This window comes from Glandiceps talaboti, chromosome 10 (genome assembly GCF_964340395.1).
Source record: "Glandiceps talaboti chromosome 10, keGlaTala1.1, whole genome shotgun sequence".
Lineage (NCBI taxonomy): Eukaryota > Metazoa > Hemichordata > Enteropneusta > Spengelidae > Glandiceps > Glandiceps talaboti.
This window is the reverse complement of record NC_135558.1, coordinates 2,014,160-2,040,974: the sequence shown is the minus strand read 5'-3', so window position 1 is coordinate 2,040,974 and position 26,815 is coordinate 2,014,160. Positions and strand designations below refer to the sequence as shown.

Genomic DNA, 26,815 nt, shown 5'->3' with positions numbered 1-26,815 from the left:
ACAAACTCTTGTTATTTTTCTGACACATTCCTGTTTCCTTAGTTTTCTTCGGTTAAACCTGAGGAGTTGTATGACCTGTTTTTACTAAACAGACGAATCATGGTTATCAAAGTACCGGTATTATCACTCGCCACCAACACAGTGTAGGAAATGTACCCCCGCTGTATAAGTGAACCTTATAGAGGGGTTTATCATACTAGTCGTGGCTTAGAGAGGAGTATATCATTATCTTAACGACGTTTTCCTCCGAGTGCGAGTTCGTAATCTCAGCGTGACATAAACTATAATTCTCCAAGTCTGTAGTGTGGCGTTTATACAGTCATGTAAACATATTCCTGTTATGGTTCGTACTCTCGCTTGACTCCTGTGGGGTAAATCATTCTGTGAGATCGACTTCTTGACGAAATTGCTCAGCGCTGGGATGTCTGAGACGCAGAAAAAATAGCGTCTTGTCTATTACCTCTATAGCATTTCAGAATTTTACGTGCTAAAATAAAATATTCTGTTATTTCACGTTGAGGCATCCTTTGATGTACTCTCAGAGTCACGCGAAACTTTCAAATGCTAAACACGTTTGGCCAGACGTTTATGCGTCTCAAAAACACAAATGTCAAAGATTTAGGTCGATTTATTATAAAATCTTCTAAAATCTACAATCTACAAAAAAAATCCTTCAATGAAAAGGATACATTAACCTGGAAAGCACGTGACGTACTTTGATGCTCCACGCATGTTCGGTGAAATACCATAAGGATGAAGGCCTTTACATGTATAAGTTGACGCACTTGAATTCCAAATCATAAGTCTTTGGCAGTTTAGGATAACAACTTCAATGTATGGTCTTCAGTCGTGGTTGAGAGCTCATAGAAGCTTTTAATCCCAGAGACCCTGAGTTCCAGTGTATAGTAAGCTCCCATGAGAAAGTGCAATTCCTATTTAGCAGCGCAGTATCAGCACAAAAGAACAATTTACGGCTGAAGTATTTTCCATTTTCCCATCACGATTAACGGCTGTTTGACACTCCCAGTCACCTTCCCTCCCCGTCTTTTGGATACAAACCCATTGTTCCATTTCTGATTTAACCTCAATGGGGTCATGTCCATTGTTGGTTAAAGCGGTGACCGTTTCCTGAAGGGAGTTTCACGCCTGATCAACTTTCCACTACAGGAACGCCGAGTTTGTCAACGAAGCACTTTCAAAAATCACGAACAACGACTGGCTTAAGTGCACAGAAGAGATGTAAGGATTGTACCCGCTGGCTACTTTTTTTCAGAGAAATTGCACCATGAGCATTTTGTTGTACATAAAAATAGGATTGTGTATTTTATCAACTCAAACGGTGACAGCAGCCGATCTGAGTCGAGAATCAGGCTTATTTTTTTGCGAACTGTGTACAAGATAGGAGTCTCGGCGGCGTGATAAGTTCCGATATATATGTGAACGATTATGTATAGTGAACTATTGAACATACATACATACATACATACATACATACATACATACATACATACATACATACATACATACATACATCCATCCATCCATCCATCCATCCATCCATCCATCCATCCATCCATCCATACATACATACATACATACATACATCCATCCATCCATCCATCCATCCATCCATACATACATACATCCATCCATCCATCCATCCATCCATCCATCCATCCATCCATCCATCCATACATACATACATACATACATACATACATACATACATACATACATACATACATACATACATACATACATACATACATAAAAATAGTCAATATAATCTAACCTAAAATAATAACAGGATGTAATGAAATATGAAGAGAAAACCTGATATTCTTCATATAAATTTAGTGGCCAAAGTTCTCGACAGTGACTCTGATTGGCTACAGTACAGGAAACTTGAATACGTAATTATGGTGAATTCTATGTCTCGTCAAATTTAGTGTATGAGAGTTTTGTTACTCTATGGGAGTCTATGAGTCGTGATAGGTCGAATGGTTAGAGTGGCCCACTTTGGAATATGAGGGTTGCAGGTTCGAGTGCCGTCGCTTCCGTTTGCTTCTCAATAGCTAAATCCTTTGGCAAGATTTGAACCACGATTGTGCCTCAGTCAAACCAGCTGTATAATTGGGGACCTGGTAGGATTGGGGTTGCAATGTGAATATTTTAATTCTATGCGCTTATAAAAAGGCTGCAATGAATTGTATGCTCCAAAGGGAGTTGAGGAAGTATAAAGGGCCGTTGTGCTACTATAGATCCTTGCCTGGGGTAATAATTGACGACAAAACAAAACACATGCGATCATGGCAAGTTCGATGGCTGTCCACCGCAAGGCAAGACTCGTCTGTACGGTGAAAAGGCAGAGACACTGAAAATTGGACAAGGAAAAATCAACAGGAGCGTCATATGTTTACAACACATGTATTTGTCATCTTAATGATACTCTGTTAACAGTAAGAAAGCTAGTAAGTTAGTATTTTAGAATCCTGCGTTTCCATTGCTATGTGTTACATATAAATACACACCATGATATATTAGACTAACAAGCATAGGACATGGAGATGCATGCGAGTATTGTATAAAGTTGTGATGAATACGCATGCTCATACTGCTAAATCGTGACACACTTTCGTCACTAGATCGAGTCTATGCATGACTTGTCTGGGAATAACCGTCGATATACGGCCACACAGTACTTTAGATTCGTGCCCATACCGATCCCCGGTACCAATCATGAATGCAAGAGACGTGGTATTACTCGGAAGTGGTTTGGACATTAAATCCACTGCGCCGTGTGACATTTACTGACCTCTCCAATAAATAACACAAAATGATAACACTCCTCATAGTACAGTACCACGACGCTATAATTTAAAGGAACCAATTGAGATAACATTTTTTTGCGAAATTTCCTTTAATCTCACGTCACATAGTCTAAGATAGTTGAAGCTAGTTTTTGTATAATAATGCTTCTCATATTGAAATCGGGGGAAAAGAACGAACTTTTAGACATAATTCACAAATAGTTCAATAGATGACGAAAAATCGTAAGAGTGAATACATTATATAATGTCACAGATTTTTCACAAAGTTATCTAAATGACGTCACTGTACGGAAGCTGTTGAGTAACTTGCATCGTTTTCTCACGCGTCGTTCATCAGGGAAACCCGCCACGTCCTGCCTGGCCTATATCGCTCCTCTTACACAGACATTTACGTCCAGAACATGAGTACTTTGTACATTAACTCAAATCAAAATTCCTAACATTCGTGTACCATTTAGCTCCCATTGACTGTTCTCTGACCCAAAGGCCAATAATCCGGTTCCTTTTATCAAAACACGGGGAATGGTTTCCGTAAACAAATGATAACATCCCCGTTCACCCGACCTATATCGTCGTACGGTCTCAGTCTAACCCATTTATTCGTGTCAAAAAGGGTCAATCTTTGAAATGTCGGCGGTTTGCAGTAATTTTTGGTCTACAAAGTCACTAATAGTGATACACGTAGTTCTCGCTTTATCACGTCAACCCGAATCGCTCAGTGAACACTAAACTACTAACTACTGACGACTAACTATGTACCAACCCGAATCGCTCAGTGAACACTAACTACTAACTACTGACGACTAACTATGCACCTAGCCCATAGGCAGTAGACTCGCCACCATTATTCACCACCTAGTCACTATTATTACGCAATTGCCAGGCTTTGATTTAGGTCCATACCTTTAATTGCATGCAATGTAAATATCGAAATGGAGGCTGTGCGTTATCACTGTTCGTTTTCCTTTGCGGACTATGGGGATGGGTTTGTTCCTATAGAGATAACGATGACCAGCATAGTATCACTAGTCACGTGGTCTGAGAGAGGATGTAGCAGTTTCCCTAAAGTTTGGGTTGATATTTCGGTTGCAAAACATTTGCTGTTACAGGTGTCCTGGTTGAAATTATTTACTGATATAATTAGATATTATTTACCAATAGTTTTCACGGAAAATACGAGTGACCATGTCACAATGAGACGAGTAGTGACAAAGCCCTTGGCACACGAGTATTTTCCGGATATAAATATGGGGGGAAATCGGGAATCAACGACTCGGGGAGGGATCACATATGCCTCGTTAGGCTAGCTATTAGAACTGTTAGGACTAGAAGTCTGTTAATAAAGCCGTTCCTCCAACAGCATAGCTGGTTTACCTGGGTTCGTGGGGGGGGGGGGGGTTAGACCTAGGTACTTATTATTTTAACTTAACCATAAAGCCTACACGTGTAGGGTGAATGATTTAACACTTTAAATATGACAGCAACGGTTCCACAACACAAGTTAACGCAAGTGGAAACAGCATTACAATTTTGGTTTTAGAAGTCGCAACTCAAACGCAAGTTGCAACGCCTAATAGAATTGCTTTTACACAATGTACATTTCTAACTGTTTGAAACGGCTCGCATTTTCATAGGTCGTCTCCTAATGACACTATGTTCAATTATCAATCACAGCTTCTTGTCATTGCACAATTATTTAAGTACTAATTTCTCCCCCTCCCCCTCCACCACTCGATGTTTAACGGACTTATTTTGCCTTAATCCCACAGTTATTTGCTACATATTGTAGTCGTATGGAATATCTCTGTATTGTCTTTCTTCCGTTCTCAACTATGCTATTTGTATTGATCATAATACTTCATAACAATTGACCACAATCTCACTACTTACGTAATAAATTACTCTATTTTGCCGTCAAACATTTATTTGTGTGATCATTGTGTTGTCGATGATTTATTACCTTCATTTCCATTTATTTAATTTATAAAAAGTCGGGAATCCGGAAATAATGGCGATTTCGAACGTGTTGATTCATATTTCGAGCACACCCCTGAGCCAGTGGCGTAGACATGCTTGTGCTTGTAACTCAATAAATTTCAAAATTTGAATAAATATGTAAAATGTTCGTTATTGTACTTACAGAATGACAAAATATTTACACGTTCCTTAGCTTTTTGCAATGTCTTGTGTTACAAACACAGACTTGGTTAATATTGTTTCACGTTGATTTTTTCAAGTAGGAAGCCATGATAAAATTGTTTTCTAAATTCAAACTAGATTATCCCATCTGTATGGCCACTTTAATACTTTTCTCCGTTTGATGATATTAATAAGTTTATTAATATTAATATTAATGTATTTCTAAAGTTGGATACCGAGCGAAAGATTCTACTTTCCATATAACACACACTCACACAAGACATGCAATTTATATATATATATATATATATATATATATATATATATATATATATATATATATATATATATATATATATATATATATATATATATATATATATATAACGCGGTGAGTATCAATCTGCTAAGACAGTGCTCTATACCGCAGTGGCAGAGCGCAATACTTTTGGTAGTACAACCAAGAAAGAGTTCCAGTACTACCAAAACTATATATATATATATATATATATATATATATATATATATATATATATATATATATATATATATATATATATCTTTAATAATTTGTACATACTCACATGCATCGTTACAATTCATACATTATGTTCTCTAGAAATCTGCCCTGTTTCAAAGTGTATTAAGCGCTAGAAGGTCTCCTCGTCTCAGAAAACTCCTTGTGGTTTGATCATGATGTCACATCTATAAGGTCTAATCATGTCCCTTTGTTGATATATTACAAGTGGCCAAAAGTAGCATAACCGTCTCGGTTCATCTTAACAATTACCAAAGCGACAACTCAAGTTGAAAACACGTGATAACCCTTTGACATTTTAACCAGTGGGGTATAGCGATGGTAAACATCAGAAGGTGAGTCCTGGGCTCACTTATCTACTTCAATCTCAGACCATGTGGTCTAAGCTTCAATGGATCCGGAACTTCGAGTACGTGCCTATATCGGTTGTTCAACAGAGCTACATAACGTAGTCCTGTTTGCAGACGGACTCGATTCTGACATTGAAAGGGACTTTGTCAGGATCAAGTACCGAGTTTTACTCCGTCTACAAGCAGGGCTACATATAGGCCATGTTGTGTCACGTGATTTTAATTATCGCAATGGTAGTATGGCGAGGAGGAGACATGCATTTTTTTTAAAAAACGTTCTTAAAGAGGACACCAGCAATCTAGAGACTCAATTTTTTTTCTGGTAAATGATAAATCAAAATTAAGATAAACTATGATGTTATAATTAAATAAGTACATACACCACATGGTGTATCGCATCTATATATTTGTTAGTGCCCTGAAGTGCGTATGAAATCTCCATACTAGCATGATCAATAGATGCTCCCAATACAGTCATTCTGATTAGGATTTACGTATATGGATATGATGGTTACCATGGTTACTAGTCACGAATAAACGTAAGCAGAATAACATACATATGTAATGTAATTCTAGGAGAGGAAACAAAATTGAAACCGATAATCGTTGGAATCTGATTCATATACATCACTTTTACACCCTCATCTGGTCGTTGTGAGTTCATGTATAACATATAATGTCTGTGGCAGGATTAGGGTTAAAATATACCCTAAAAGACGGAAGTTGTCGTCAACAGATTATGTCTGTCAACATAAAAGTATCTATCTCTACCACGCCACCAAGACTAAACATAGCATTAATCTATGACATCATAATTGATGGATAATAGTGTGATGCCATAAACATCGAGACGAGATACAAAAAAACAATAGATGCCAGTTAACGTGAAACAGACCGTCATCGTTACTTGACAAATTCTCACTAATATTGCTGTCGAACATAACATAAATCTGACTACATTTCATGGTCTGGCCCAACACAAATATTGGTAACATTGCTACATTGCGATTGCGTAGTGTGTACATACATACATACATACATACATACATACATACATACATACATACATACATACATACATACATACATACATACACACACATACATAAACAGACAGACAGACTTGAAATGTGACACTGAAATTTAACACAATTCAAAGTGGTTCGGGGGTTTCGTTGTTGTTTGTTTTTTACGTTTTGTGTGAGGGATGAATTTGTTTCCTAGACGTATTGTAAATAGCAAAAATTCACCGTGACACAGTAGAAGTGTAGCTGAGTGTTGATGTATGATTGCGGAGGTGTAAGTGCCGGATGTGTCTGCTATAAAATTCATAAAGTCACGACAAGCTGTAAATAGGAGTGAAGTGTCATGATTTATAGAAACCAAGTAGACTAAAGAAATGATTTAGTATAACTTAAGTGAGCCCGTCAGCTCTCATGACTTTATTAAAAAGTGACTATTTTTTTGGCATTTTGATTCGTATTTTCATAACTTACACACAATTAACAGTTACGGGGTGAATGAATAGAAAAATGCTTTAAATGCGATGCATCAATATCTCGTCCTTTGAGATTAAAATTTCCGTAAATGGTAAATTAATTTTATTTCGAATATCAAAACTTATAAGTATTTTTTATAATGTTACACGTGGTTGGAAGTTCAAATAGTGCATACATGCATAAATCCAAAGACACTTTGTATTCTATTAGACTATCATTGTGTTCTACATGCTGGGCTAGATTAGACATGGATAGTATAGTCACATATTTACAGTACCATCCGTACTGTTGTTGTTGTTGTTGTTGTTGTTGTTGTTGTTGTTGTTGTTGTTGTTGCTGTTGGTGGTGGTGGTGGTGGTGGTGGTGGTGGTAGTGGTCACGGGTGGTGGTGGTGGTGGTGGTGGTGGTGGTGGCAGTGGTGGTAATGATGATGATGATGATGATGATGATGATGATGATGATGATGATGATGATGATGATGATGATGGTGATGATGATGATGATGACGACGATGATGATGATGATGATGATGATGATGATGGTGGTGATGATGATGATGATGATGATGATGATGATGATGATGATGACGATGAAAACATCTTGTAGACGAAAATAAAAAGTAATCGTCTTTTTCTCCTCTGACGAATTTTTCTCCGAAGCAACGACTGTAACATATTTCGCACTAATTTTGCGTATTGTGATGAAAAAGATCGCAGACCACTATAGTGATCTGAGATACATGAAGAAAGCCGAATAAATTAACGATTATTGAACTCACGAATCTTTTAATAATCATTGTTAACTAAGTAGTCATTAATAATCAGTGTTAACTAAGTAAAATTTAAACCATTGTTTTAGGCACTAATCACATTTCAGACCGGGACACTTTCCCGCCAAAAAGACGTGACTGCTACTGTTGCACTTGAAATCATGGACAAGTTCGTGCTAACTATTTCTAATCTTTGTTTGACTGACAAATTGAAAAAAGAATTTTCAAAATGTGTTTGCATGTAAAACTTACGGATGTATATATACATTATATATACCTATACCTCCATACATACATTATATATACCTATACCCCCATACATACATACATACATACATACATACATACATACATACATACATGGAGATATACATACAGATAGATAGATAGATAGATAGATAGATAGATAGATAGATAGATAGATAGATAGATAGATAGATAGATAGATAGATAGATAGATAGATAGATAGATAGATAGATAGATAGATAGATAGATAGATAGATAGATAGATAGATAGATAGATAGATAGATAGATAGATAGATAGATAGATAGATAGATAGATAGATAGATAGATAGATAGATAGATAGATAGATTCTCACTGCTATACACGTACAAAAAATATAAGAAACGGCAAGGGTGTGGGTCGGATAACAAGTAAATTATTCATGCAATAAAACACTATCTAGGCCTACTCCATATCCGATAATTTGTTTTATTGACTCTATAGGGTCGTTGTACTCGTGAAACAAATGTTTTCACATACTTCGGGTACACGCTTTTATCAGTTGTTGGGGCAAACGAGCAATGTCACATTTCTAGGCCGAGGAATCATCCCAGGCACCCGATTATGTTATCTCGAGTGTGTGGAGATTTGCTTACTCATCAATGGTCGTCGAAGGTTTTTCACGTAGCACACTGGGTGTATGGACTTGGCAATGTGCCATTATATTAGTGGATGTGTGTTTTGTTGCGTTCACGTGTATTGTTGCAATGTCCATTACTTCCAAAATACAAACACACTGAATAGAAGAAATTCTGCCAGTTGAGTCTAGTGGGTATCTGCCATGATCTCCACATGAAGTGTTTAATATTCACGTGGACTTGTATATCTGCATGTAATATGTATACAGGCAGTATAGAATAAGGGCAAGTAATTGCCTTTGGTAGTAAATTGCGTTGTATTTACAACCCTGGTCCACATTCCAATGTATGTGGTCGATCACATCTGCTTGCCAAGACCTTGTTGTGTACATAGCGCCAGTAATGCACACCGTGTTAGTTCCGGGGAAGGGTAAAGAGGATAAATCGTGTGTTTGATTCAGAACGAAACAACGCAACAGTGAGTTGCCAGCAAATACCACAAGATATACACATGCTTGGTTTTTGCTGGCCGGATTTGACAGACAGTAGGCGGAGCAGTGAAATTCACAAACAGCCACTGTCCTACGTCAATCACTCGTGTTTGTGTTCCTGTGAGAGGGTCGAGTTGAGAAGGCCCGCGGTCGGCGTTCCCACGCTCCTGACATCATGAATCAACATCGCCTAATTACCGACTACTTGATGACGTTAACCAATCAAAACACGCGTTTGGGTATCAAGGGGAAAATTTGACCAATCAGAGATCAAATGTGGTCGGAAATAGACACTGGACATTGGACCTCTCTGTGGAACTGGCGCGATTCAAATTCTAGCACCCCAGTGTTATTATAATACTTTCTGATGAATATTTCAGCAACACCCCCTTTGTAAGAAAAGGCGAGGGAAGTGTCGAGTCGGAACTTGAATACCGGCGCAGAAGTTGCATAGCAGCGTAAGGAAGAGGTCGATCTTATTTGTGGTGTCCATTTGAGGTCGTATCTACGTTGGATGTGTGGGTTTGGCTGCCAGAAACCGGTTAACCGTACAACACCGCTTGAAGAACATCTGAGCTACCTGCCGCCGTTTACAGGATCTGTGGAGGTGCTGCTAGGTGGTTACAGATTTTAGCTCCTACTTGTGTAGTAATTTTCACTCGTGAACACGGACACAATGACGGCGCACATACAGTCCCCCTACCAACAAGTATTCCAAGAGGCCGTGAAAAACGGCGATACCAACGAACTTGCTCGTTTGTTGGAAACGTCGAGACAGGACGTAAACGTGAACTCATACGATTGCGAAGGACAAACAGCGCTCCACCAGTCCGTACTCGATGGTAACCTGGAACTCGTGAAGGTTCTTGTCCGCTTTGGGGCTGATGTGAAGTTAGCAAATCGCGATGGTTGGAACGCTCTGCACATTGCAGCGTATGGAGGACATGAAGATATCGCCTTGTATTTAATTGCATATCTCAACAACTGTAAAAGATAGAGCATGCCAATAGCAACGACTTTCATCAAGAAATAATGTGATAGTTAATTTTTTTTATAAAAAGATAGACTACGCTATGGGAAGCGACGTTCAAGGATCGGCATGCCTACAAGCAAGTACAATATACAACACAGATCCAGTGCCTCTAAAGTAAAAATAGGGACATGTGTATCGTATATCTTGTAGTGTACGACTTTTTTCCCTGACGAACCGTTTTCTGCGTTTTCAACTTCGGTCGTTTCAATCCTCGTTTTCCTAACTTAATGTTTGTGGCAGTGTCGTGAATGTGAGAATGGTGTCAAGTGACGACGAGCTGCATAACTTGGAAATATCCCCAGGTCGCGCAGGACTCGTGGAAATCAACCCAGAGTGGCCATGTTTTCTTTTCTTTACACCAGGGCCATAAGCCTTTTACATCGCCTATGAAAGTACATTTTTTCAACAATTTACACTTTAATATGTACCTCACTGTGTTGTCGTAGTAACGAATCGCTGCACGCATGGAAAATGGAGTTATGACGGGACAAAATTATTCTGGGAGCGGATGAAACATGTTGGGACACACGAGACAACGACCTTTAACCCCGGCCGCGGTGATGGATGTTCCCCAGTTACCATTGCTTGAAGACCGGAGGAGTACAGTGTAGTATGTATGTTCAACAATATGCAGTGTGCGGTAGTAGTGTGAGTTTTGTCTTCCCGACGGTAGTTTGTGTTCTCGTCGCATCCTACCTAGCAACAAAGCGGTTTTATATAGTGGACGAAGGCATTATGACCCGTGGAATATGGCTAACGCGAGAACAGAAAACACACGTTTGTTACGGTTTGAATAGAATGATGTAAGTCACAGACATTTTTATCACTTATCTATTACACTATTAAAACTATTTCATGGCTCAATTACTGGTGCTATAGTAACGGTCAAACTTTTACAAATCTTTCATTTCGAACAAAGTCGTGAGCCTGACAGTTGAGTTGGTCCGGGGCGCTGCCCCACCAACCGCAAGCATACAAAGAAATGGGGCATAGAAGAGTGCAAAAATGCTGTGTACGGTTTTATGAATAGCTCCGAAAGAATAGACAACAAAGAGATGACTGGAACCCCCAAATCAGGACGTAATTGTTGAATGTTTAAACATGTGTATATAATAGACTTACTTTACCCTATATTGCTGCAATGGTAGTAAAAGAACAGAACAAGAAAAAAAAAACCCACATTGCATTGTATAATACTATACGTTGACTATTAAAACAAATCTGGTTGTTGTACTATATGTATATTAAGAGAATAATGATATATTTTCCATATTACAACTATCGTTCAACATTTTCTAATACATAACTGCAAACTGTGATATAATTGTGTACTCGCTTAAGTCATAATTCACAAATATTATATTTTTATAAAAGTGATGTAGCGTATGATATTATGAAATGACAAAAAATATATGAATGGAGGGATGCTATAGCAACAGCAAACCATGTTACTTATCCCATTCATTTAGCATATTCATTGTCTTTCAGTCTCTTTCTACACTTTCCCAGGTCATTTAAAAACATTTTTTTTTCATTGCTGCATATTAGAACATAACTTGGGAAGTTTGATTTTTTTTCTATTTGAAATCCAACAGTAAATGATTTACAGTTTTAATACGAGGTACTTTTCAAGGAAGATAGTTACTGTGAATGATGTATGTTCCCTTAACCTGCGGGTAAATTTGACCGGGACTCATGAAAATTCAAGCGTAGGGAAAGGGGGCAAAGTTTAGACACAATGTAGTTGTAGTGATGCTTGTTATTGAAAACAGACCGATTGAGAGCATGGACTGTATAATGAGACACCAGACAAAAGTGGGTCTTTATTATGTACACTCTTTTCACTAGTCTGCCAACCCTTTTAGAGAATCTGTATTGATAACAAAAACCTCATTTTTTCTGACCAAAGTACTTCAAGCTTCATGGGTTTTTCCCAGGTACCCACTTTCTGTATGCTGACAAATTCCCTATTCATATGATATTATTCATATCAAACTCCTTCCTCAAATTTCATTTTTGTCATGTTTCTGGTCTTATATGCTGGTTGCCTAGAGTCAACTTTTAACAAGCATTCCTGTGTCTTTGTTGACAGTAGTTTTTATCTAAAGGTATCTGACTTACACTTTGGTGATCGTGGGATTCACCCTCAGAAATTTCATGAATTGTTTACATTTAATTAAACAATCAAATGTGACTTACCCAAAAGTGTAAGTTAGTAGTACAAAGGGATCATGCAGGCTACTGCTGTTGTGTTATCCATTTCTCACATGATTCCTGTCATAACTACAGAATGAGGTAGAATCTCCAGTATCAGACTTCACCAAAACTTTAAAAAATTACATGTGTAATAGGAATATTTCTTGAAGGTGTAAGTTAAAATATCTACTGAACCAAGGACACAATGCATCCACAGTCACTATGGAATGGTGAGGTAGGATTTACCTATCATGCTTGATCTGGCAAACCTTAGCAAACTAGCAGCAATGCTACAGTCACCTGCTCTCGTACATTTTGCTTTGTCGTACTCTTTCTAACAATCCCCCCAACCCCCCTTGAATTTCTAAAATAAGAATTGCATGTGTAGTTTGTACTGAGTGGTATCCAAATTGATGAGATCTGTGTCACATCTGTTTGTCCATGAAAATGATAATTAACATAAGTCCCTGTTTTCACATGTAGGAGAAAACCGGACTCCAAATATATGTATATTAAGGCAAAATTTGATTAAGACTTGTGGACTTGTTTCAGTCTGTGTTTTTACATGACTGCTAATTACATCAGACTAACTAGATATTGTCTTATGAATTTACGGCCAGTGTTGAACCAGTCAATTTACAGGGTGGAATGCAGTATGATATCATTATTAGTCATTATATGTGTATATATGTATTATGTATGTCATTGTGTACTATTGTCAATACCAAGAGGTCCTAATAGACCACATGGTACTGTCAACATGTCAGTTATTGAAACTTTAAACTTTTAAAATTAAAAAAATAATATTCAAAAGTTTTGCTTCTTGTGTAAATATTTTCACTGTAGTGGATATAACAGTGTTGTATGTGTTGGTCATTAGCCCCAGTGAGGTCAAGTCAATGATGACCTCCAGGACAATTACATGTATGGATTTCTAGTTTTTACGGCTCAGTTATATCTCTGTTCTGATTCATATTCAGGGTATGAGTTGTTACATTAAAGGTCACAGTTCAAAAGTCATAGGTCAGAAGAGCTTGCAGATGATAATTGAATAAGAGTGATCACTTTTCTGAAATGTGAGACTGATTTGTTAATGTTGTTTTTAGGAAGATCACATATCATGGGTTGACCAGATATAATTCTAAATGGTTTAAATATTCAAGAAAATGTGACCTTTAACCTTTAAGTGTATTTACAGCAATGCCCTGATGATGTATGATTTGGCTCCTATTTTTGTAAATAATGGAGGCCACTCCCTCTTCCAAAATTGATGTAACATTGCATACACTTTTACTCTAACTGACAAGGTTTGCCTGTCATTCTCATTATTATTGGCCAAGATGCCTATTACATGAATTGATATCAGTACATGATAATATTTAAGACAACAAATCTTTTACATATATACATGCATACATACATATGCACATACCACATACATACATACATACATACATACATACATACATACATACACACACACACATACATACATACATACATACATACATACATACATACATACATACACCACACACACACATACATACATACATACATACATACATACATACATACATGTATATGTGCGTACGTATGTATGTACGTATACACACACAATGACACATACACATACCAGGGTGACCAAGGACTACACGGTGCACTGTCACAAAAAACCTGTACTCAAGGCCACACCACTGCACTGTTCACCCTTGTCATCGTAGCCGTTCTCAGTGTTTGTATAGTGCCCAGTAGTGGTTGGTGAGTTAGCTTTAGACAAATACGATGTATGGTTATTTTGCCTACTAAGGGTACAAAATATTGATGACGTAAGGCTGGAAACTGACAAGTCTGAACTTCAGAAGGAGGGACATTTACAACGTGGAAGTCCATGACATCTTGTCCGAATATACACGAAGCGTGTCCGAATACACACGTTGGTAACAATTTGGTAACTGGTGCATGCTGCCTTATCATTCAGAGAATAACTGGTATATCCATTGACCCTCCACCAACAGGAGGGTCCTATGGTATAACAGAGACCATTGATTAGTGCAGCGACAGGCAACTAAACCAAACGGTCCCCGGTCCTTCTGAGGTGTGCCTTTTTTGAGTTTAATAAGTACGTTTGTTAACTACCATATCAACAGGTGTGCACCAAAATGAGAAATGTTCAACACGTTTCTTCTCATTAGCTTAAAGAATAACAGAAACGTAGGACGAGATGAAAGACTCAACGTTGCCAAGGAGTTTTGTATAAAATGACTTCCAGACGCGTGTGTACCTCCGTGAGAAATTTGCTGAGTCCATCTTGTCGGGTGCTTCAAGACCTGGGGTCAACTCTGGGGTCACGGGCGCTCTCTACGAACACACTATACATACGTGCTACAGCCAAACATGTAGTATCGAATTTCACGAATGGAATTTACAATTTACCAAGACATTGTTTATCTTGCCAGGAAGGCAACCGCAAAGGTTGTATTACTATGGTATAACGACGTGTCTTCTTTTTTCCCTCATAACTGTTCGATGCCCCGTATATTACTAGTAATTATGATTGCGATGAGTATTATGGTCATCGAGAAACACTAAGTGCGTGAGTCACTTTTATTGTTACAGCAGTAACCTTTCCAGGTTGTCCAGCTAGTTAATCACTGATACCTAGATTTTCATCGAAACACCACAGACAAGGAAGTCTTTGGAAACACTAAGAAAGGAAGGCAGATCAAGAAAAAAAAAAATCTCCACATATTGGCCTAACGCGAAACATTACTAGTAATTGTGTGTTTGCGATAACATAGCCTCGGAAAATAGGGTAGGGGTTTGATTTTATTTATGTTACGTTATTACTTTTGAAAAAATAGTGCTTCGAAAAGCAAACGAAATGTCGGTCAGAATAAGTTTGATGAAATGTGTACAGGCATGACTGGAGAAAGAAAAGACACGTGTGTATGAAGGCCAAGAAGACAAAGAATTTCAGGTCTTTTTTAAATGTTTTAAAATATTTTAAAGGTCGGTGGCTTAATTAGGGTCGGTCGGGTTTAATCGAAAACACAATCTTTTTATAAATTTTGCCTGAGTGGTTACAAAAACCTTACATTGGTCATTTTCGCAAATCGATCTAAAGGCAGGGTGATAAAACATACTGTATCCAACACCATAATGGTGAAATATTGTGACATTTTGGCAACTTCATCTCACCGCTATAAAACTCACAACTGTACAGAAAAATTGGAAAGAAATTCATTGATTTGAAGTACAGACTCGAGAGTCGCGACTAGGGCTTATCGGGGGTGTCACGCTTATTGTGTTTGGTGTATTTAGTTAGGCTGTATGTGATAGGGTGGTACAGTACGTCGTAGACTGACAATCAAACTGTATTAGTTAACCCTAAAAAGTAACAGTCCAGATTACAGTTTGTAGCTATTACCTCAAATCATTAAGGTCAATGAACTTTATTAACAGGCTAGTGGAATTTCCCTCACCTGTGTTGTTTTAATAATTTTATCGTTTTATATATTTCTATTAGTTTATTCCATACTGAAGTGACTGTGTTAGTCCAATTTAATTGTATTCGCATAAATTATCATTTGCAATGATGAAAATGCAGAATATTAAAACAATGGCAATAATAATAATAGGCCCGCAACTGGAATATTAGCTGTAGCTTTTCACATGAAACGTTGTCCTTGCCATTCTGGCAAACCAGAGCTGGTATTTCTTTCACGACATCTTGTCTTGGATGGTGTTATAAAAGAGGCTGTAGTTTACGACGATATGTCTTTATGTACGATGCTAATGCTATGTATTCAACAATTACACTAGGTCTCCAGGTGGGCTAAAAAAAATTAATGTCCTCGGTCCAAAGGAAAGTTATAGCATATCCGACGTTTTGACCTTCATTCAGAAAATTACATTTTGGATTTGTTGTGAGAAACAGCACAATGTAGTCAGACGATGTCAAGACGGGATTGCCCTTTTACTTCTCAAACTTCCAATCTTCCACTCTCAATGGAAGAGGAAAGGAGTCATCGTTAGAATCGAGTCCCGACATCTGCAAGTTAGTCTAGTGTCTAGCTTTCATCCAATCTCAAGATCTCTGGGGTCAGAGATGATTCGATATCACGTTGGCATGCCATCAAAACTATCTACAAGAAATGTAGAAATGTAGATGTATGTATCAGTATTACAGGTATGACGTCAGTCAGTTAATAGTCAACCGTACTACCATATAGTTCATATAATAGTTTACTAAGTACTTGACGTTGAGTGACAGCATTTGTTCACCGACATTGTACCGTGAAAGGTAACGCTCAAAAAATAACAACACGTGACTCCCTCAAGTATTTGACCATCAGTGCTCCCGTTGTAAAGTTGACTCGGAACATATTCATTAGAGTGAAATGTGACGTCATAGGTCAACGTAACACAAATCGGATAACACTTGCATAATTTTCACCGCTTTGGTTGCTGTAAGTACCAATAAATAAGTCCATCCATCCATCTATCCATCCGTTTATCTATATATTTATTTATCTATCTATCTATCTATCTATCTATCTATCTATCTATCTATCTATCTATCTATCTATCTATCTATCTATCTATCTATCTATCTACCTACCTACCTACCTACCTACCTATCTATCTATCTATCTATCTATCTATCTATCTATCTATCTATCTATCTATCTATCTATCTATCTACCTACCTACCTACCTACCTATCTATCTATCTATCTATCTAATATCTACCTAATGTCTATCTCTGTCTATATATCATCAATATCATAAATTGTGGCTGTTGTGTTCTTTGTTCATATTTTCCTATTCTACATTGCAGTAGTGAGTTCCTTTGACTCATCATAATTGTTACTTTGCGTTCGCTTATTCCCCTCTCTGTGCTCTTTCTGTGTCTGTCTGTCTCTGTCTCTCTAACTCTCTCTGTCTGTCTGTCTCTCTCTGTCTCTCTCTGTCTGTCTCTGTCTCTCTCTCTCTCTCTCCCTCTCTCTCTCTCTCTCTCTCTCTCTCTCTCTCTCTCTCTCTCTCTCTCTCTCTCTCTCTCTCTCTCTCTCTCAATATTTTAGCCATCGGACTCTTGGCGTTGATGAATCTCGACGGTGACAACCGTGTCATATTAGTTTTTTGTTACATGTAAATTATTCTTAACTCTTGTTACAACACGGGAAAGCGTTTTGAAGTGCGCTCAATAAAGAATGCATACAAAACACTCGGACAGGCATACCTAAATATCTTAACGCCCATCAAAATTGTGCTGGGATTGCGCTGGAGGAATTTTAAACTGTTTCCTGTTGTCGAATAAAATCGCAGTGAAGATCGATTAATACAGCTAGCAACATCATCTGATTCATAGTAATTTGGGTCATGGTGACAATGTTAACTTTACACTGATTTTACAGCTCGTCAGCCTCAAAAGTGTTTACTCAACCACGATCGGGGTGCATCGGGGTTCTAATGACCTTTGACCTTTGAGTTCCTGATATGTTTGTATAGATAGGAAAGTCAGTTTGTAATAATAACAATAATAATGTGTGTGCTCAAAGCAAGCGCTTTACAATCATTACCACTGGCACAGGTCTATAGCGGCACAACGACGCTTTATACTTCCTCAGCTTTCTCAAATTTTGACAAATGAAATCTTTCGAAGATGCTAGAACTTTCCTGGTAGTGATATAGTGGAGTGGAAATTCACTACTTGTTAACCTGATTTAGTTTGCCATGGAAGTATAAACTCATACATCTCCATGACTACTAACCGTTTTGTTATTTGGAAAGATGGTTGTCATTTTGGTAACTAAGTTACACTGTTTTAACTGTCCCCGACCTTTGACCTGACATTTTGACAATTAAACCATGGTGCATGGTGGAAGGCCTATGATTAAACGTATCAATTTTTGTGTTGCATTTACTTAGCAAACAGGTGTTATCTAATACATTTGCAAGTGTACGTATGTTTATATACGTACGTACGTACGTTTGCCTATGTATGTATGTATGTATGTATGTATGTATGTATGTATGTATGTATGTATGTATGTATGTATGTATGTATGTATGTGTGTATGTATGTGTGTATGTATGTATGTATGTATGTATGTATGTATGTATGTATGTGTGTGTGTGTGTGTGCGTACGTACGTACGTGTGTATGTCTATGTGTGTGTGTGTGTGTGTGTGTGTGTGTGTGTGTGTGTGTGTGTGTGTGTGTGTGTGTGTGTGTATCCTGACACCATAGCCCCCCTCTACTGGTGAGGCGATTCCCACCAGTGATATTCTACAAAGTGTGTACGTATACGTTGTGGACTAGCTGGGCAATGACCGTGGATACCTGTCGTATTCTTTCCCACATCGCGTAAGGCACTATTTCCCAGATAAATGATAGGAGTGTTCTCCAGATGTGACCATTCGTACCTTCCAATACCATCAGGGGGTTTAGCAGTACCACTCGGAAACATATATGTTATACGAAATCCGATGATGGGTCTTGTAACCCATACCACCAAGTATTTATACCTAATGTAGGTAGAAGGCAACAGGCGCAAATACTTTCACGTTCCCTCGGTCACACGGGTCACCTTGACCACGGCGTCTTAAGGAAAATAGCAATATCAATTATTTTTTGGAGCGGAAGGAGACGAATCCATACTGAGTTTTGGTCATATCTGTTACGTTGTTTCTGGCTGCCACGTCGAAAAACCGTTTTCATATAAAACCTTTGAACTCAAGGGTCCCGGGAATAAAGATTTCCAAACGTGTAAATGACCTACTACGAAGTAGAGTACATAGTGGGAATTCAAAGATTTTCAAGTTGCACCTCTTTTGATTTTGCTGCCGAGAATTGAGAAACCAAAGATTTGAAGTTACCTTTGTTGCCGATGTTTTGTTTATATTCAACAACGACGTATACACATTGCAAGATAATCGGGGTTTTTTCTGTCATAAATTAAAAACATCCGACGTAAGAATTTTTTTCTTCATTTCTTCATTCATTCTGATTTAATATCATGTCAATTGCTATAATGTTTATGCAATATTGGATGACATATTTATATTACATGCCAAATTAGTGTTCTTGTCTTTTGACAACGTCAGATACTTCAAACGTACGTGTGTCATTAATATCGCCACTACATTTTGTAGAGGGCGCTGTTGCACACATCATATCACCCCCACATCGTTGTGTTTGCAAAGCATCTTTAATTGTTCTTCCCTGGTTTAATTATGAACAAAACAGTTTTAGTGCATATGTATGTACGTATGTATGTATGTATGTACGCACGCATGTATGTATGTATGTATGTATGTATGTATGTATGTATGTATGTATGTATGTATGTATGTATGTATGTATGTATGTGTGTGTATGTATGTATGTGTGTATGTATGTATGTATGTATGTATGTATGTATGTATGTATGTATGTGTATGTGTGTGTCTGTATGTCTGTCTGTCTGTCTGTCTGTCTGTCTGTCTGTCTGTCTGTCTATGTATGTATGTATTTATGTACACATACAAAATTAGACATTACATTTATGAAAACAAATTCTTGCAAAATGTCAGATCAAAAATGTCCTTTCAACAGTTCCGTAATACTCGATGATAACTAACACCAGGACCAGTCGGTAAGCACCCTCCGTATGACGTCACGATGTAATGTTAGACCCAGGCAGGTCGTTCCCAGTATCATTTGAAACTGAGTGAACGCTAACCACAACTTGGTTATCTTAACTGTTGCGTATCGATGAACGTATCGTTTGACTGAGACCGGCTCTCAAACATCGATTCCATGGGAAAAACTGCAGCGACCGGTAGGCGGCGATACCATTTTTGTCTCGTGCGTCGTAAATAGACAACATACATGTCGTAAAACCGCAATATCACAGCGTACTATGCATGGTTATTTCAAGTGTAAAAACGTACGTTAGCGAATAAGGGTGGGAACGTAACAAGCACTGTCATATTTTCTCATGATCCCTGTCCAATATTAGAGTGCTATGAAACTTTATATGTCATTAAATGCCAATATATGAACATAAACGTGGAATTAAGAAGTCAAGAAAAATTCCGATATGAACAAAATAATCGTGTATCTCATATTTCAAAGAAATTGATATATGTTATCTTAAGATTTTGAAGATAGGTTTTTAAAAGCTGATTTAACAATTCGAGATATAATAGAGTGTGTGTAACTCCTTTATATAGATAGATATTTATGACCCATAGAAGCAGTGACATGATTGAAAACAAACTGACGATGATACAACAAACTTTCAGACATACGCACATGTAGTGAAACTTAATTCAGTTCTCTCTTTTTTGATGGTTTAGTTTTGATCTTTTCGAAAAACGATTAAAGTGAATGAAAGTAGCAAAAACAACAACATACAAACAAAACAACACACACACACACACACACACACACACACACACACACACACAGAGGGAATATGCCCTTGATATTTGCAATGAAACCATGCCAACTTTCACCAGAATACCTACCTTGAGCTATCAAGTTCTTGTGAAGAATAATGAAGTGGACATATTTTCCTCCTAAGTTGCTTTGCAGTGGATTCTGTCATTTTCTTTTTCAATATACACAACTGTCAATGTATGTGATATAGATTGCTTAAACGATAGACGTGTCCGTTCAAGTTGACCGACCATTTTCTGGACCGGATGTCAAATCACTATAACAACCGTGTATACTTTGGTCAACAAAACTAGCCGATGTGTGTATTCTGTGACCGAAGTACCACGCATTTAACTCCCAAACTTTGAATTAGAAAAAAAGAAAATGTGAATTGAATATTGAGGAATTTGTCAACTTGAATAATATGGATGGGAGTTCTCATTTTGTGTAACTTTATTATATCACCAGTATAATTCTGAGTTTTGTTTGAAATATTAAAAAAATCAGAGCTAGTTAAAAAAGGATTCGTGAGAAAGTGATTTTTTTAAATCATGACGTGTGCAAGATTTTTGACCTTCCAATATCAAGTATGAGGTTTCTAAATATTATCTTAAGTTCGTAAAGCTGTCATCATTTGACCAGAACGCTCGTCTCATCACCTTGGGTTGAGAAAGGCCACACACTCACCATAAATCACGTTAAAGTAAGCGGCATAACGATAGAAACGAAACACTGTTCATGGTGCCTGTAACATAATTTGATGGTTGACCGTTACTTTGCTTTTGTAGTCTTTATAAGCAGGTTTTAAACGAGTTATGGTGATGATTTAATTGAGTTCACACGGCACTGTAAAACGAAATAAATATAGAAATGTCACTCCTGTTTTTGGATTTTGTAATTTTGTATTCAACTGCAAACTAAGTGAATATTTACTCATTAGTTAACCTACAGGACTGTCCTTCAAAGTAGATATACTGGGCTATGTAATATTCATTCTCTTGCTACAATATTCATTAAAAGTATTGCCGTTCAATTCTCTAATATGTTATAAATTGACTTCTTGCCGCTGACTTAATTCATCCCTTGATTCAATTGATTGATTGATTGATTGATTGATTGATTGATTGATTGATTGACTGATTGATTGATTGATTGATTGATTGATTGATTGATTGATTGATTGATTGATTGATTGATTGATTGATTGATTGATTGATTGATTGACTTCATTTATTTTCTATGCAGATGCAATAAGATTTGTTCTACTCTCATCCCTTTCTCTGTCTTTATGTCTGTCTGTCTGTCTGTCTATCTGTCTGTCTGTCTGTCTGTCTGTCTGTCTGTCTGTCTGTCTGCCTGTTTAGACATATGTATGTATGTATGTATGTATGTATGTATGTATGTATGTATGTGTGTGTGTGTATGTATGTACATATGTATGTATGGATGGATGGATGGATGGATGGATGGATGGATGGATGGACGGACGTGTGTGTGTGTGGGGCGGGAGCAGTGCATTTGTATGTGTATGCCATATGTGCATGGCAGATTGACGGATAGATCAAGTATGGATTATTGCATTATTATTATTATTGCATTCTATTGGGGTTTCCATACTGAAAGTAAGTTAAGATAATACACATTTATAGTTATTAATTGTTTTATATTAACAAGGGCAAAGACCTGATAAATATATTTGAAAGTATTGTAATCACATCACAGAGTGTCATCACGTTTACACAGCCAATCTTATATCAACAATTCTGAACAGAGTTATGTCTGACATAACAACTACTCTCTTTCGACACACTTGAAGAGAATACCAAAGAAATCAACATAACAAGAATGCCCCAGGACGCGTTACTTATCCAACACGTATGTTTACATGTATTTAGCCTTCCGTGCAATGACCGAGCGGTAACAGTCATTTCAGACCCCGTTAAATTCTAAACAACGATGTATAGAATGAAATACTCGATGGGAAAGAGCGTACTGTAAAATCCAGTGGTTAGAAGTAAAATATAATATGTTGTATATATGGAGAGAGAGAGAGAGAGAGAGAGAGAGAGAGAGAGAGAGAGAGGAGAAAGAGAGAGAAAGAGAGGCAATAGGCAGGAAGACAGGGACAGACAGACAGACAGACAGACAGACAGACAGACAGACAGACAGACAACGCGAGAGCGAGAGACATACAGAGTCGCTTAGAGATACATACATACAGATAGACAGACAGACAGACAGACAGACAGACAGACAGGCAGGCAGGCAGACAGACAGACAGACAGACAGACAGACAGACAGACAGACAGACAGACAGACAGACAGACAGACAGACAGACAGACAGACAGACAGACAGACAGCGAGAGAGAGTCAGCGAGAGGGGAGGGAAGGGTAGGATCATAAGGACTGACCGTATTCATTCCCTCTGGTTCCAATACCATCCTTTTTGAACATTCACTCTTTATTCTTAACATTTTGTTTGAGACATTTGAGATATATTCTGCTATAATTTCTCTATCTGCTAATGTGTTCAAACCAAAGTGAGAAATACTTCCCATTTAAGGCTGTAGGATATACTAAAGACACTCTCAGACTGAACACATCAGGATTAGTCATTTACATATGTCACTTTGTTCCAACCACGTCCCAGACGATATCGGACGCTTCCAAACCCATGAGAACTTATTGTCGCTATTTTTCATCAGTGACTCATTGTATGTATCACTGTTGGTTTTAAGAAACATGAACTTGATGAAATCTCTTTACCATAATATTTCTCACGATTTAGCGGAAACAATTTGATCTGGATTGAAAACTTTACACGCCTAAACAGCAATGTGATACCGCACCGATCGTATCATGACAATTGACATAAATACCACACAAGGACAAACGAACAAGTTTCTGTCCACGACGAAATTGTGCTGTTTCGTTTGAAGATAGAACAGGGTACAATTTATTGCAATTTTACAGGTCAACGGATGGATACACAGCTTGACTTAGCAATACAGAAGGACTAGGTCGGTTGACAACCTATGCTAATTGTTTTTATACCGCGTTACCAATGGCAACCAAATATTCCCGTGGATATCATTTTCGCAAATTCCATATTTTTGTTTGACATGTTTTATTCGTGACTTACTCGAGACCTCACAAGGTTTTCCGGTAGTGTTTGTTGTCACAGGATAGCTTAAAAATAAGCTGTGGTCACGTGACATATACATATATGGTCGTGTTAGCATATAGGAGTCAATCATGTCAGAGTAAGAAACTATTCAATACTTCTCAGAAAATTAATTATATACAACATACATCAGAGGTCACTCTGAGGTCACCATGCATAACACCGATACATTCTTTTTGCATCGTTCAAACATTTTGCCCCTCAAAAATAGATTTTGACGATTGAAAGTGATACATCCTTTTGTATACACCGCAAAATATACGCAAACGTTTACAATTTTCGAATGTATAGTACTTTTTACGATTACTAACTTTAAAAACTGTAAATGTGCACATATTTTAAGAACTGTTGTTGAAGTGTTAGACCGTGGTAATGATGAGCTGGCGATATGAATTCATCAAAATGACCCAATGTTGTGGCAATTATAATATGTTTGAATGTTGTAAACTTTTTGATATCTTCTTTTCCTACACATACCTCGTTGGGAGTGATAACACGTTAGCGGAAATCACAAAGTTTCGATAGCATATTCAGCTGTCTGATTTTTAGATCATTATAATGTCGATGTAATTGAAAAATTAGTGTAATCTGGATGTAAACTCAAACTATGATAGAAGAATAAAATATTGTTCATATTGTCAGCTATGAAAGTAATGATTCTATATGGCGGGAATTGTACGTGGCACATTTTGAGAGGGGGTTTTTCACAAAAATGCAGTATGTCGCCTGAGATTATAATGTTATCACATTTCATGATATCACTGTGTTAGTTTCTCGTTATATTACCCTTCTCGATAAATTAAACGGTAATTGAGTCCACCTAACCTTTGACCTTACAGATGGCTCCTGACATCATCATGTGAGGTCGTAGATTTCTTACATTTTCTGACGATCGAGTTTCGCGCGCTTGGATAATCATGTACGCTAAGTTGACACCAATTTACATCAATTGTTTAAAATTCTTGACAGACAGACATACAAACATGACATCAAGATTAGAATAGTTAGTTTGTTTCATTTCTGTAGACATTTTGATATCGTGAACAAACGATAGAATTATTTCTATCCATGGTGAACGTAGACAGAGAAATCTTTCTGAATCGTATGACGATGCGATCTTCCCCAGGAATTGTTTAAAAATAGATTATGGTATATGAATTAAAAAGAACAAATTAAGAAATTAAATGCATAATTTATTAAAGCAAAATAAGAAGTAGGTGGAAGAACGCAGAACATTTTGACGACAATCATAGTTAAATTTAGGAGCAAATTTGATAAATTAAAGATCTAATGATGACTTTTTCTAAATAAAGCGAAGTTTTTAATATTTCAGTCGTGTCTCCCACGTTCTTCCATTTCCCCATAAACCATACTTTTGATATTCATTTGATAAACGCTATTGCCAAAAATGTTTTGACGACAAATGCCGAACAACGAAATATCGCGTCCTCTGTGGTAGGTTCTTCAAAAATGAAAAAAAATGAAGACACGATGGAATTTTTGTGTCCTAAATGTACAACAACGAGCAACTGTGTACAAAAAACTTATCGCAGATTCTAAAAAAATTATCCCTACTTATCCTGGCGAATGTCATATTTTGTGTTATTTAGAATAACAACAAGGAGCATCGGAAGTTGTGCTACTTTTTTACAAAAATGTAGGGTTACTGTACCACTAAAGTGAAATCAACTGGTGCAGTAACAATTAAACAAAATTTAGCCTATTGAGTGGAATCAAACAATGAGGGCGCTAGTTACTGCAGCTTATCGATTCAAAGTTTGCTGCGCGATTGCAAATAGCCACAGGGGCGTGTAATATTTCATAGATTGTTGTTTTCCAGGTCTGCAGACTAAATATACCAACCTTTTGATTATATATTCCTAAATGTAAGGGGAAGAGACATTTCTTCATAGTATATAGATTGATACATTTGTAGCAGCAAGATTCGTACGATATTTTCTTAATAAAACGACATTCTAAGCAATAAGAAAACAACAATCTATGAAATATTACACGCCCCTATAAAGTTAGCAACCCGATTAGGTTTCAGTGTGTATGTATGTACTTACGTGTGTGTGTATGTGTGTGTATGTATGTATGTATGTGTGTCTGTGTGTGCGTGCGTGCGTGCGTGCGTGCGTGTGTGTGTGTGTGTGTGTGTGTGTGTGTGTGTGTGTGTGTGTGTGTGTGTGTGCGCGCGCGCGTGCGTGTGTGTGTGTGTGTGCGCGCGTGCGTGCGGGTAGGTAGGTAGGTATGGTAAGTACATCACTGTGTGTTGTTGTTTTTTGTTTAACTTGACATTGTTATTTTCAGATTATGACTTTAAGTGGTTTTGTTTTAAGTTGACGATTTTCAAGATGTATTTTCTAATTTCATTATGATGTCTTCTTTCAGTAAGAAGCAAGATACCGCGGATTGATCACAAAACAAAAGCATTTTTTATATGTACATTGAGGGCGCATGTCCTTTATTAGCCACATCGTCATGTA

General features: G+C 37.4%; 1 protein-coding gene across 1 annotated transcript; it reads left to right on the top strand.

The window, feature by feature from the left end:
• Nucleotides 1–9,922: 9,922 nt before the first annotated feature.
• LOC144440894 (notch-regulated ankyrin repeat-containing protein-like) lies at nt 9,923–13,470 on the top strand. The gene has a single exon (XM_078130340.1). It carries the CDS (start codon nt 10,158–10,160, stop codon nt 10,476–10,478), a length of 321 nt encoding a protein of 106 aa, XP_077986466.1. The 5' UTR covers nt 9,923–10,157; the 3' UTR covers nt 10,479–13,470.
• The last annotated feature ends 13,345 nt before the right edge of the window (nt 13,471–26,815 follow it).

Excerpts from the sequence above, each read along its gene's own strand:
- LOC144440894 (XM_078130340.1), top strand. The coding sequence starts at position 10,158 with ATGACGGCGCACATACAGTCCCCCTACCAACAAGTATTCCAAGAGGCC.